Here is a 14350-nt window from a genome sequence, read left to right as displayed (position 1 = left end):
AGATTTAAACAAGCATCCATTTAACATTTTCTCAAACTGCCAGAGGCATACAAGTCTGCTTCTATCTAAATATATCAAAAAATAATGTTTCAACTCGGACATAGATCATTTACCTCTAAAGCCACAAAGATTTGCAGACAAAAACTTTATATTGTTATGTGATCTCAGGATAAAAATTTCTGTCTGACAAAGGAAGGAAAAAAAGTGTATTCAACACTGAGGTTTTTGGTCTCATTTCTACAGATTCCCTGCAAGTCCACATTCATTGTTAAACACAAAAGTACAAAATCTAAACAAATTAGGAAACTAAGAAGTAAATAATGCAGTTTAATTTTGCTTGAAAGCACGAGCAGTAATCAGTAAATCAACAAAAAAGTACTTTCAGTCAATAATTTTTCCAAATATCTTTGCAGCCAAATCATCAACCCTGTCATTCCTCTGACTGTTTTGTTCTCATATGTTTACATAAATCACGTAAGTGTACTGCAGGTGTGTGCGTTATTTAAACATCAAAAGCTGCTGAGCCTGCACAGAAATGGGTTTTTTTGGCATGAAACTCCTTAAACCCTCATGCCAAGTTAGTTAGCTGTTAAGGCTCAAACTGATTTAAGATGTCTTTAAATTCACACAGTATTGCTGCAGTGATACTGATCAGCTTGATTAATGTGTTAAGATTCAACAACTCTCTCAATATAAGAAAGTGTAGTAGACTATCAATAGTGTAATTTGCCTTTTTATAAGCAATATGGATTTTGACATTGATGATGATGACATTGCTTGATATTGGTACTGATATTGAGATATGGAAGTCTGTAAAACTTTCATAACTTTTTGAACTTTGTATAAATGACTTTCCTTTCATCAGAGCAGCGAAAGTAACATATTTTGGGTTGGGTCTTCAACTCTGTTATTATCAGAGATACACCTGCACTTGTACATAAAATAAATACAGTTGTCCATGGTTGCATTAGTTTGATTTAAGTGAGGATTCTCATCCTGGACTTGAAGTTAACTTTTACATCTACAGCTAAATTTTCACTTTAATTCACAGGCAAACTAATTCATCATATTGCAGCAGCACACTTTACGCTCCAGCACTAGACATCTGGTGACAGAGCAACTGAAACATTACAAAAATGTGTCATTTTTCTCCTAAATTGGTTGTTTTTTCCTGATCAGTTTAAAAAAAAAAAGTAAATCAAATTAGGTTAAGACTAAGGTTGCAAATAAGGTTGCAACCCTGTGGAAATCTCTTATTCTTTGATGCACAATTATTCATAATGTGATGCCAGCTCTCTACTGACAAGTGAAAAAACTGCAGGTATAGCAGCTCATTTTCAGCAGCGATATAAGGGCTAGTGGACCCAAGACATACTGACAGCTGCAGGGGGGAAGAGAGTGAGCAAAAATCATTGATTATAATATATGTCTTCATATTACTGTCCCACTTCCAATCAAATATTATTATTTTTAATTATAATTACCAGCAGTGACTGCAGTTGCTATAATAAAGATAATCACACAGTATGTTACATATTGCACCAAAAGTTCAGATCTTATGACATTTTTATCAGTCACATAGTGTCACATGCATTTGAAGTTTCTGTTGTACAGTATGGCTGCTTTCAATCAAGTGTTTTTTTGAGGACAGCAACTGATCTGACTTCTCACATGTGTATTAAATAAAATGTCCTCTCAACAAAGAGCTGCATTATAGATGTTAATATATTCAAACAATCAGCAGACTCCAGATGCAGGAGGTATGCACTGTATGCCGTCTGTTTCTGTTTAGCCTCCCCTCTGAAGTACAGTCCTCCACGCCGCTCTAGTCTCCATGCAGCTCAGCTACTCCTGTACTTAATATTCACGTTCTGTGGCCATTGTTAAACCGGTGGATGAAACTGTGTGTGGGCCTGAAAAAGTTTAATCTCACACCAGAAGACTTTTCGTTTTTCATTGAGACTCAAACTGGAAAATCTGGAGTTTCCACATAAAAATCACAAGGCGGCAAAGTCTGCACCTGCTCTTTCCTGATGAACAGATTGACACCAGAAAGTATAACAAACTTAAGCTTTCTCAAGTAGAAATTGTATAATTTATAATATATTCTAATTAGCTCAATTGGCATAAATGATCAATTGCACTACTTCGGTTTTGTCATGTGAGCTTCACTTGGAAAAAAAAAGAATAAAGTAAAGATTTTACAAATGCACATAATTGATAACAATAGGCTGTTCTTCAACCAGGACAAAACTTGAAATAATTAAAAATAGTTTAATAAGAGGGAAAAATAATAAATCTGTCATCGTAATCTATATATGAATAACCTGTGTGACGTGATACACCACCTGCTGCAGACATACGTAAATGAACTGCAAAGTCCGGTTATAGAACCGAGAGATTAGGTTGTAAAACACTTTAAAAACAAGTAGAATAATTTTAATTTTAGCGCAAGGCACCACCGTCTACAGCAAGGTCCATTATTATATTATAAGTCAAGTATTGTTTGCATTAGTCAATGTAACATAATAATAATAATAATAATAATAATAATAATAATAATAATAATAATAATAATAATAATAATAATGTTGGTTTTAATTAAAATCTCTAAGACAACTAATCTCTAACAGAACAAATATATTAATATTACATAATAAGATAAGTTGTAGGTATAAGACGCACAAAGATATAAGAGCAAATTAATAGTTTCCTCATATGGAAACATTTAATAACGAAACTAAGAATGAAGTTTGTTTGAAGTAAAAGAAATATATTTATCTTATTGCTCATGTATGTTGTATGTCTAACACAACAGTCCAGAGATCTCAGTCGGGGGTTTTTTATCTGTCATGCATTTCTATTTTTTCTCTCCAAATAGCAGGATGATACATTCTCGTCAGTTGCTCGCCTATTTTGAGCCTCCTACTTCTCCCCAAAACACACACATTCAAGAACACACACATTCAAGAACACACACACACACACACACACACACACACACACACACACACACACACACACACACACACACACACACACACACACACACACACACACACACTATCCGAAATGTTGACTGCAGTAGGCCCTTTAGAATTGGGACACTTTAAAAGCATCCTGATCTTCACACATCATCTCACAGCCAAATAATCTAGTTTTTTATGAGCAGGTTTTACACAGCTAGTACATACATGCAGACTGACTAACTTTCCTGATTGCCTACCTTTTTCCTTTTTTCTCGGTGCCGTCAGTCAATGTCTTCAATAGAAGAACAGCAGGTGGCCCCTTTGTAAAAATCCCTTTTTTAATCAAACCTACCGGATGATCTGGACACAGGCAGACTTGGTTCGAGTCTTTGTGAGAAGGAAAGCTGCTCCGAGCTCTCTCTCTCTGCAGAGAAATGCACTGCACGGCGAATCTCTGCACAGTCTGAACATCTGCTCATTTCACGTGACTTTTTAAAAAATACTAACATCTGTTCTAAATAGGTTTCATTCTGTGCCTCTGCATCGTGTCAATTGCCAACTCCTGTCGTCTGAAAAAAAGGGAGAGGAAACTTATTTAAGGCTATTGCATTGCGTAAGATTTGGAAATTGTTTTAAAAACCTGAACTTTTGTGACATACATGTCATGAAAATACTACAACTTGCAAGTAGTACGCCTATGTATATTTAGCTGCATTAAATGAAAACCCTTAAATTGAAAAGTTTGCTGATCATTAGGCAAATGCCCAAAAGCTCTCAGTGAGAAAAGCCTCCATGTGGACCTACAGCTCATACCTGCGGCCTCCTTAAATTTCATAGACATCTGGGAATTCCATACATGCCTTGCAAGCCAATTATACACCTTCAAACGGGCTCACGCTTTGATTTGGACAGTGAGAAACACTTTCCCAGATCACTGAGATCAATCACACACAACGACAACAGTATGAAAGATTTATTTAGTGACAATAATCGGGAATACCTCTCAATGCTTCAGTGCGCTAACGCATTATCTATTATTTTATTATATGGGTCGAGTTGGAGAATTGCAAGATCTCGAGGGATTATTGCTAATACAGCAAGTAAAATCACCCCAATTGTGTTTTGGTTGTTGTGTTATATTTCATGATCATAAATTCACATTGCAGCCGTGTTTGTACTGCAATAAAAATGATTTAAAAAACGTTAGTTTGGTGTCTGCATTGAGAAAAATTCAGAAGTATACCCTAAAGTATCTGACATCTGGAGAGAGACTGTAACATGGGTCTAATAGCAGGTTGATATGACCTCGGTATCATTTATTTATTTATAGTGGTGAGTTCAGTCCTTAATCCAACTAACTGTACACAAATCCAGGAAAAGTGAAAGTGTGAGAGAAAAACACACCAGAGTACCAGGTAAGATTATGTTAATTTAATTAAAATTTATTTCTACTCTACACGTGATTTTTTTTATTTTAGTGATGTGTGAACACTGGCTTTCTCTTGAAATAGTTGTACTTTTAAATGGCGAGAGGGATTTATCAAATACTGTTCTTACTTTTTGGATGTGTGATTTAAAAAACCCCCACAAAGTGCATTTTCTCTAAAACTTTCACTGCAGCCAATAATAACTCCGTTTGTTTTCCCAAGTGACTGAAGCGATAGTGGAAGCTTTTATCATTAAATCTGATGTGAACTATAGTTCACTTAATACATGCATGCAGCTGTTTGTTGTCATTCCAATACGGAATTTAAGTTTTCCAGCCATAACAGTATTTTAATACTCAGCTGTTGTTGACATTTGTAGAAATTTCTTTACAATAGATTAACAACTTTTTAAAAAGGAAAGTCACAGGCAAATTGTCCATTGTCATTTTCTTTAATGCAAAAAAATATACAAACATTTACCAAAAAAATGATAATAAAAAATAGGAATGTATTTGTATTTCAGACAGAGGATCTATTCCTCAATGTAACACGTTTCAGCAATAAATAAATAAATGTATTCTGAAAATATTTTTTATGCACAGGTTCGATCCACAAAGTCAGCCTGCAGTAATAATGTGAGCTTCACCACCAGTTGAGTCTCACACACGCACACACACATAAAACTAAAACTGAGACTTCCATGCACTTTGACCTCCACTGAAATAAGTCCAAAGGCATGTATTCAAAAAAAATATTTTCAAAGAAAACATGATATTTTCAACATTCTTCGTCAACAACATGAAACCACATCAGAAGGGTGTGTATGTGTGAAGATAACACACGGATGCAAGTCCCCATCGGGCCTTAGCAAAATGCAAAAAAAAGAAAGATCCCCAGAGCCTCTGTCGTCTTTGGTTTAAATAGAGTGATCCCATGTATCCAGCATTGGACTCCAGATTTGTCCCGTCAGAACTTGATAATCAGCAGTCACCTGTAGGTCAGACAAGGGGTAAATTGTCACTAAATTGTGCAGAAAAGTACAGAAGCAGAAAAAAAATAAAACAGGTTTAGTGTTGTGGGACCATTTTGGTTGTATTAGAGATCAGGACAGCCATTAAAAACATTTTCTGATGTGTTGTTTTTCCACATTTTAAGTCTTGGATCATGCATTTTCGTTGGAAAAGTAAGCGTACCATTTTGGGCATAATTTCTCCAGATGTTAGTGAGATGTTGACATGGACCAAGCGCCCTCCATCCTCCACACAGAGAAGGCATAGCTCAGCCTCTCATGCGCCACATAACTACAACTTGACATTTTGGAGTCCAGCTCGTCGCTCTGCAACACCTGGTAGAGGAAGTCGATGTATCTGGATGCAAGTTTTAGGGTCTGTATTTTGCTGAGTTTGTCCGAGGGCAAAGTGGGAATAATTTTCCGCAAAGATGTGAACGCCTCGTTGAGAGATTGGGTCCTCTGGCGCTCCCGGACGTTGGCCATGACCCGCTGCGTCTGGAGATCCTCGAAAGACTGGGGGCTGCTGCTGCTGGACTTCTTCCCTCTTTTCCCAGGGGTAGGGCTATCTGAGTCCTCCCCGTTTTTCCTGCTCGGTCTCCTCTTCCTCCCACATCTCTTCGGCTGTATGTCCAGCTCCCCCTCGCTGTTGCTCAGGCTGTCCACAGGAGAGCCAGGGGGGCTGCTCGACTCTTCCCCCATATTTTCCTCAGACATCTCCACTTGAGTATATGGCAGCCAGAATGTGTCCAAAAAATAATTTCCCTCTCATGAAGTCAACAGACAAGTCCACCTGTAGGTCTCTCTGGCTCTGAAGACACCAAAGTATCCATAGATGGATCTCTGGGAGGACAAGCCTTCTCTGATACTTGAGAAACTTAGGCAGTTCTTATAGGCTGCATGGCGCAAACTTTTTGGGGAGGGACAGGATTGGCCAAGAAGATGAATTACGTGAGGCGAGGGGTGGGCGCATAAAAGGAACAATCACAAAAGCTCTTCATAGAAAGTCAGTGAAGTGCTGCTATTTCACGTCACTGTTATTATAAAAGCATACTAGTCATCATGTTAATACGATTTCTTTTCTTTATATTAGATACTATTTCATTTTTCATCTAATAGGTTAATTCAAGTGAGGGGGAAACTATAAGTAAATTACCTCATTATTCATATGCAAAAAAAGGACGTTGAAAGGAAATCACATTGAAATAACAAGCAAATAGAATATAAATTAATATATTGTAACAACTTTGTTTTCCCTGCAGGGCCAAGCACAAACCGTGCGTCTTTTTATGCATTTATCCATCCATTGGCGTATAAATGAAACACTTTGTCACTACTGCTATATGTTTTCTATAATCTCCAGTGATTGTATAGGCTTGAAAAATGTATTATGCAACCTTGGCACATCTTTGTAGCTCTAACCCACATGGATTTTGGATTTATGTTTCCATCCAGTCTTACTTAAACCAAGTTAGATCAAAGGACTTTCATATAGGCACCATATGATCCCAATCTGGCATTTTTTACATTCATCCAGTACTGCAAATTTTCTTTTTCTTTTCCTTGAAAGACTGCTATATGCTCTAATTATATTCCCCACAAGATAGCATGTTTTTTGTACACTCTAATATACCAAAAAAGTATGTATGTATGCATGTATGTATGTATGTATACTACTTTAAATATCTTTGTTAATCCATAAAACAATATTAGATATGATTCCTGTGAATTTGGTTGATTGATCAGAGCCCCTGTTGAATCCAGTCCAGGATGAAATGAAGGCAGCTCTGTGCAGAAGGCCCTCTAGTATTTACAAGGATTGTGATACAATATCCATCTTGTTTAGTGGAGGATTACTTTGTTTAGGTTGAGAAGGCTTGTGGTCCACAGGAGCAGCATCTGGTTCAGGAAACAGGGGGGCAGTCAGGGTCAGAGGTCACAACACCAGCGAACATCCATTTACATCTTCATGGAGGCCTGAGAGTGAAGTATTGTTCCAGGGGAAACCTCAGGGTACCAACAATACACAGGGTTGTTTAAGTGTGATGTGAGCTGTTTCTATTTCATTTAAAAGTTTCAGATTCAACTGAAGAGATGGACACATTTATTATATTTTCCAACTCAAAAAATATCCTACAACGTAAATATGAAAGCATAGAACTAAAGATAATGATGTTTGTCACCAGAGAGAGTAGCTCAAGCCTTTTCAAGGTGAGTGTACCTGTCTGGCGGCCCTGTCCATGGTACTGATCCCAGCATATACACTTTCTACCTGCTTCCCCTCACAGGTAAAAACAGGATGTGTTTTATATTTCATGCAGTGTTTAAATAAAGGATTAACTTTCCACATAAATAGTATTTAGTATTTTTGGTGTATTCTTGTCATTATTAGGTAGCAATATAAGAGAAAATGTGGGAACATTACATATAACAAATGTCCCATTTTCCTTTACCTGCTCTGTTATTGTTGCTAATTTTTTTTGTTTTTTAAAAAAGTTAGCCTAGTTTTTTTTTTTTAACAACAAAGTTTTAATTGTGCAAATAAAAACAGTAAAAAAGTATCTAATCCAGCTAGATTTGAACCAGTGAGGTTGTTATTGCATGGCCAGCATTTTAGACCTAATCTAATTCACCAGGACACTATTATGATATTCTATAAAAAATATATACATACAGAATTTAGACCCACTCTACATTTACATTTCTTGGCAGATTGCTCTGTAGAGTTCAGCTCTTTGCTGCTGAAGTGACTCTGAGAAAACACAGCTGCTTCTCGGGAATATGATGTCATCGCAGGACATCTCCTCCAGTGTTGATCTTTAATAAAGACAAAACCTTCATCAGTCAGTTACAGACTGTCAGGACCGGACAATTACCAGTGCATGAGGAGGAGATAAACAGATTGTTTTTCGGTGTGATTCACTGTACTGTGCTGTCCACTAGGCCTGCAGTGATGGCAAATTGCATGGCCAGCACATATAGATGAAGAAAGCCTTTGTCCTTATCAATGAGCAGTGAGTGGGTGTTTTGATAAAGTCAAGTGTATATTACTGACTCATGCAACTTGACACACCGGTCATGAGTGACCCCAGAGCGTCATTAAGCACCCCTCCCAAAGGTCACATCAAGGCAGACACAACTCAGGCTCTCACTCACTAAGTCTGAGCCAGATCCAGATCCACAGAGACCTGTCTATTTTCTCTGTTCGAGCTTTGGAAGGCAGTGTTTCTCTATCAGCCTACTCATATCTATTGAAATAACAAACCACAGTCCTCCACATGTACGAGGCTCCCACAATTGACAGTGATATTCATGTTCACTCCATTAAAGCTGCGACCGCAACGGGTCCAGTGCCAGCTCTGCCAAGATGGATCAACTGCACGGGATGAGAAAAGACAGGAATGCGTTTCTTCAAAGAGCAGATAGCCTCTAATCAACCCTCGGGACTAACAAGGTCAAACAGCATGGTTGGATGACAGCATTTTTCCTCAGCAATAGTCTCAAAATGTCCCATTCAGGGGAGAAATCCAGACATCATATCGAGCGGGTGGTTCTGATAACGGTGGTCTAGTGGTGGTGAGAGAGGATTTGGGGTGTTGAATCAGGAGGTGGGGATGAAAACAGGCCTTTAGAAGCTGTCTGGAAACATAGGAGCCAGGATTCCTGAACTTAGCTGTAAAAGAAAGCCTTCGATGTTGTGGGTTTTAATCGTGGTTCAAGTCAAGTATTCTTGTAGCAGAGCACAATTTAACTTTGTCTGAGAAAGCTGACTTGCCCATTCCTGCAGTCACGTAAGATCTTATCTTACAAAATGTGTTGGTTTTTATTAAACGTTAGATGCTGCTATTGTCTAAGAATAAATGCACATGTGTATAAACGTGCATGTGTGTGTGTGTGTGTAATAGATGTTAAAACTATTCATGTCATCCTAATGACTCTGTGGGATGTCAGACAGCTCTACCGCACAATGACACCTTATTAGCCACTAAGAACCAACAAACCTCCAGTATGTTTTCACAGCTTGGAAGCTTGGGGTGATGTGGGGTCTGTGGAAGAACTGGCATCTCAGCAGTATAATCTGTGTTTAAGACACACACACACACACACACACACACACACACACACACACACACACACACACACACACACACACACACACACACACACACACACACACACACACACACACACACACACACACACACACACACACACACACACAAAACAAACACAGGCCTTCCTCTAAGGGTTTAAGAAAGAGTTTCATGGGTCTGACTTTGCTCACAAAACAACAACACGTATTGATGAAAAACATAAGCATGGGGTATCACTGATTTTTGCATTTAACAATAACAAGCCTCACTCATCTGTTGCTGTGACGACTATAAGATCAGTGTCAGCCCCTTTTTTTTGTTCCCTTGCCACTGCTAAAACTTAAACCTCAAGACCATTCAGCCATGCCTTCTGCTGCCTATAAAGCGTGCTGCCATCCAGCAGACCACACACACGTTCACCCAGGCTGCTGCTGCTGCATGAAGACCAGTGCACTGACCCATGCAATGAAAATGTGAGGTCAGAGAGTTACAGTAGCTTTATCATATTTTGGCTGGACAGGAGCTATTGAGGTTAGAGTACTGTGTTTATGTATAGCTTATAAGGAAATGTGTTTGTTTTGGTTGAGCAACAAACCAGAACTAATGCAGTTAAGACAACAATCCTGCAATATCCTCCATGAAGGCGATTTCTGCCATCACCATCAATACAATAGACTATTGTCTGTGGTGCTGACAACACTGATGAATAACATTCATGAAATTCAACAGCAGTGTGTCTTTCCAAAAACACATCCCCTTTTACTCTTGACAATCAGATTTTATTGGAACGGGTTTTAGTTTTTTTTGCTGATGAAATAGTCCCAACGAAAATTTCCTGCCATGTATATAAAATGTAAAAAGAGTTACAGATTCTATATAGTTTAATTTTTGGATGTACAGTAAATGTTCAAGTTCACAGTTTTTTAAGTCTTGAAACAACAGTCATGCATCCATATGAGCATTAAAACAGGTTTTTCTTGCCGTAATCATTCCTCCTGTTCCTGTGATGTAAAAATCCCGTCCTATTGAGCATACGTTGTGAGTGACGGGGGACAAAACTCCACATTCCTTTTTCATGGCAAAAATGCATTCAAAAGTTGATCGATACTAATATGAGGCTTCAGCAGTCAGTGTTAGTAAAATATATTAAAATAAAGTGGATCGGTTCCAAAGTTTCAGTCTTTTTAGTAAGTCACTACAAAGACAATACATTGAAAATATATATTCATTAGATTCATTTGGATGCCTGAAACTTCAACTAAACTTTTAAAATACATTATTGCACAGAATGAAGGCTGTGGAGTTTTTCCCCCATCACAGGAGGAATTATTACAGTGAGCAAAATGTCTTCCAATATTCATTTGGGTGCCTGACTGTTGTTCTAAGATCCTTTAAAGCTGAAAATCAGCACCTTAGCCTCAGAGTTACTGTTTTATTTCAAACCCAATGTGTATTGTGTAGTAAATCATTTTACCTTTTAATTGAGTATTTCAAAGATTTCATGCATTACATGTGTTCAAAAAAGTCAACTCTTTACAGTTACACAGGCAACTCATGATGCCGCTTTAAAACGTTCCTACAGAGCACTTGCATTAAATGATTGCAAATAATTTTCAAAAAAGCACACTAACCACCAAGTGTTTTGCATTTGAATGCTGGGTAACAATCACAAACACATGAAAAAAATTAAGTATTCTCATACACTACTGTCATGTTTTGATGAGCTTGTTCTTCTTTTATTCATTGTTTAATGTATAGAGTGCAATTAACAGGATGACTTGATGAATACCACCATTTGGTTTGAATATCATGTTCACATTATGATATATTCAAAAAGAACAACCATTTGGGAACATGAGAGCAGGGTCTTGATCCTTAGCTGTGGTTTAAAGCCCAGTGAAATAACCCTGGTAGAGCACATGTTGGAGAGCAGTGTAACATGCCATGTCACATAGACTCATGCAAGTGATGAGCATAATGTCAGTGGCCCCGGTGTGGGTCTTATTTCTAACCACAAGTGCAGCGAGGAGTCCCACCACAGTCCCTATTAATAAGGACTGTGAGAAGAGAGGAGGTCAAACAGAGTGCTCCAGCTGCACATGAGGATGAATAGCATACAGGGGGATGATGGGCAGAGGTGTGGGGGCGGGGTGCGAGGACCTGGGGAGAGATCAGGACAGAGGAGGGTCTCCGATCCTCTGCCAAAACAACACAGGAGCAGTGTGGAGGATCATGCCAGCTGCTTATGTTAGCTTGGAGATAGATATTAAGAAATTTCATAACTTTGCCATTCCACACTCGTCCTATCAAATTTTATTCAGCTGGCTTTCGAGCCAACAAGCACAGCCCACAATAAATTCAAAGACACTCAAACAACCTTTGCAGGCAATTTTAAATTATGTGAGGTAGTAACGACACTTACTCTCCTCTGAACTGCAGCTGTGTTCCCATCTCCCCCAGATTTCTGCTCACCTCTGTTCCTCCCTGTGTGTCAGTTAGAGGCGACCTCCTCCTCCTCCTCAGTCAGACCAATCTGTCAGGACACAATAGGCTACCTCTCCAGCTATGTTGTTTTTGGAATGGGAACCCTTCAGCCCCGCTTGTTCTCCCTCTTGGTCGACAGAAATTAGCCAAGAAGACACTCTTTGACGGATTTATCTCCCCTCCCTGAGCTCAGCTGACTGTAGACTTTTGCGCTATTGCTCTTGGGGTAGGCCCATTGTTTACTTTTACTCATCATTGAGGAAGTTGTGTGATCATGGTCACCCAGTTGGGGATCTCCTCAAGATGTGAAGTCATTCCGCTTGATTATCACCTTCCAAGCTGGAAGAGCATGAGCAAAAAGAAGTCTATAGTTACTTAGAGTTCATTTTTCGCTTCCATTTTCATCAATATAATCATCTTTAAAGAATCTCTCTCTCAGCGCAGTCATGACAGAGTGAAGGTGAATTCAGACACCGAGAGCTCAAGTCTGTCAAAGACATTACTTGCTGTTGTGAAGTGTAGACACCTGCAGCTTACGGCTGTTCTCACCATCTGTTGGCCACTCTGAAAGTAATGGCAGTTAACAGGAATGTGTCTGTATTTTATGATTAAAGCAGCAGTGGTTGCAGTGAAAACTAAGTATTATCCTAAATGTTTCCCTTATGTTTGGTACGTCTAAAGGCATTCAGATTGAATATTTTATCCATAATACCTGTAGTTAAAAGACCTGAGAGCCAAAGATGAATACAGTTGGTTGTCGTAAGAATGGTGCAAACACTTCTCAAGAATTAAAGTGATTACTAGAGACCAAATATTGAAGTGCTCATTATCACAATGTTGTGCTACAACTTTTAACATTCCTATCTCTCATTCACAACCCCCCTCCACCTGGTTTTTAGATTATTGACTGTCACGGTTGGTACATCAGCTCTGTCAGCAGACACGCTCTCTTCCACTCCTCCACGCCATCAAGGCACACCTGACAAAACTTTTTACGCCAAGATAGGATGTGGTCACATCAACAAAGATAAACCCATCTACAAACAGAATGGAATTAAAGAAAGACTTTTCCATCATTCCTCTGACAGCAAAGTAATCTCAGTAAATCAGGTCCTTTGTTGTGGTCTGAGGTGCAGATGCGGATGTTTATCAAAAAGCACTTGGTTTATTTGTATGCTCCAATCTTCTTTTATCACAGTGTTCTGCCATGACGAAACTCAGCTTCTCTAAGGTTTGTCAATGGAAAAAGTGAGAGTCAGAGCAAAGTGAGGTGTCAGGGATGTGGATGGTGATTACTCACAAAGTCGGTCCAGACACTGCCAAACATTTCAGGTTGTTTTTTTCCCCCTCTGAGTCATTTGGTAACAGAGCTTCCTCCTTCCCAGCGGTGGTCATGAGAAGAGGCTCCAAGCAGGCTGTTAGTCAGGAGAAAGGCATTGAACTCTGGGCAACAATCAACACCTTGTTGTAACACACACCACAAATTCTATCTGCTAAAACTACAAAAATACAACCCAATAGTAATTTACAAAACTACAACAATATATGTATTTTTTGTCATATGAATTTGCAGAAAGGGTGAAAAGTAACATCCAGTATTCCAACAATTTTGTTGTCTGATTTCATTGCTGCATCATGCATTAGAATAGTCTGTAAATGCAATTGATTGAAAAACCTGTTTCAGTGTAGAAAGACATTTGATTTATTGCAGTTGTTGGACCTGAATCAAGTCAAGAAATATTTGACTTAGAGCCAGCATTTTGCTCTAGGTGTGCTCTTGTGATCGAGTTTTACTTTTCTTAACATATATGGAACCCAACTTCATTGCAGGTTACCACTTTCAGCATTTAATCCTTTACTGAGTATCTAAAACAGCGGTGATGAATGAAGTGCAGCCATAGAAACTGTAAACCCCTGTTCTTTTTTCTAATTGCTTAACCTTCTCTGCTGTCACATCATCTATTACTAAATTATTAGGGTGCAATATGAAAGGGGGGTGGGTGGGGGTTGGTAGGAGTCACCACCACTACCTTTGCAGCATTCATAAATCACCAAGCTAATAAATTGAAAGCTAAATGACTTCTTGCCCTCAACATATATCACAGAGGCAAACCAAATGAAGCCTTATATACCCTGGAGGACAGAGGAATGCTTCTGTTCATAACAATGATTTGTGGATGGCTCTCATAGCTGTTGGCTTCAAAAATCACAGTCAAACTGTTTGGACTCCAAGCATGCTGACCCACAGCATTGTGTTTATGTATCAGACTTATATTAGCCGTTTTATTAGGAAAAAAAAATACTAAAGAAAAGCATCCAAAATATCACAGTTATCTTAATTTACTCCATTAATTTTACTAGAGATTA

At 38.6% G+C, this 14350-nt stretch overlaps 1 protein-coding gene across 1 annotated transcript; it reads right to left on the bottom strand.

Moving 5' to 3' along the window:
* Positions 1-5361: 5361 nt before the first annotated feature.
* twist1b (twist family bHLH transcription factor 1b) lies at positions 5362-6122 on the bottom strand. Its single transcript, XM_062422806.1, has 2 exons — positions 5590-6122; positions 5362-5387 (listed from the first exon to the last, which is right to left on the bottom strand). Exon 1 carries the CDS (start codon positions 6120-6122, stop codon positions 5616-5618), a length of 507 nt encoding a protein of 168 aa, XP_062278790.1. The 3' UTR covers positions 5362-5387; positions 5590-5615.
* Between the last annotated feature and the right edge of the window lie 8228 nt (positions 6123-14350).

This window comes from Scomber scombrus, chromosome 7 (assembly GCF_963691925.1).
Source record: "Scomber scombrus chromosome 7, fScoSco1.1, whole genome shotgun sequence".
NCBI classification, from domain to species: domain Eukaryota; kingdom Metazoa; phylum Chordata; class Actinopteri; order Scombriformes; family Scombridae; genus Scomber; species Scomber scombrus.
Note: the sequence above shows the minus strand (reverse complement) of the source record. Positions and strands in the feature narration are given on the sequence as shown.

What these genes read in the sequence shown, in the direction of transcription:
- twist1b (XM_062422806.1), bottom strand. Translation starts at nt 6,122, where the DNA reads ATGTCTGAGGAAAATATGGGGGAAGAGTCGAGCAGCCCCCCTGGCTCT.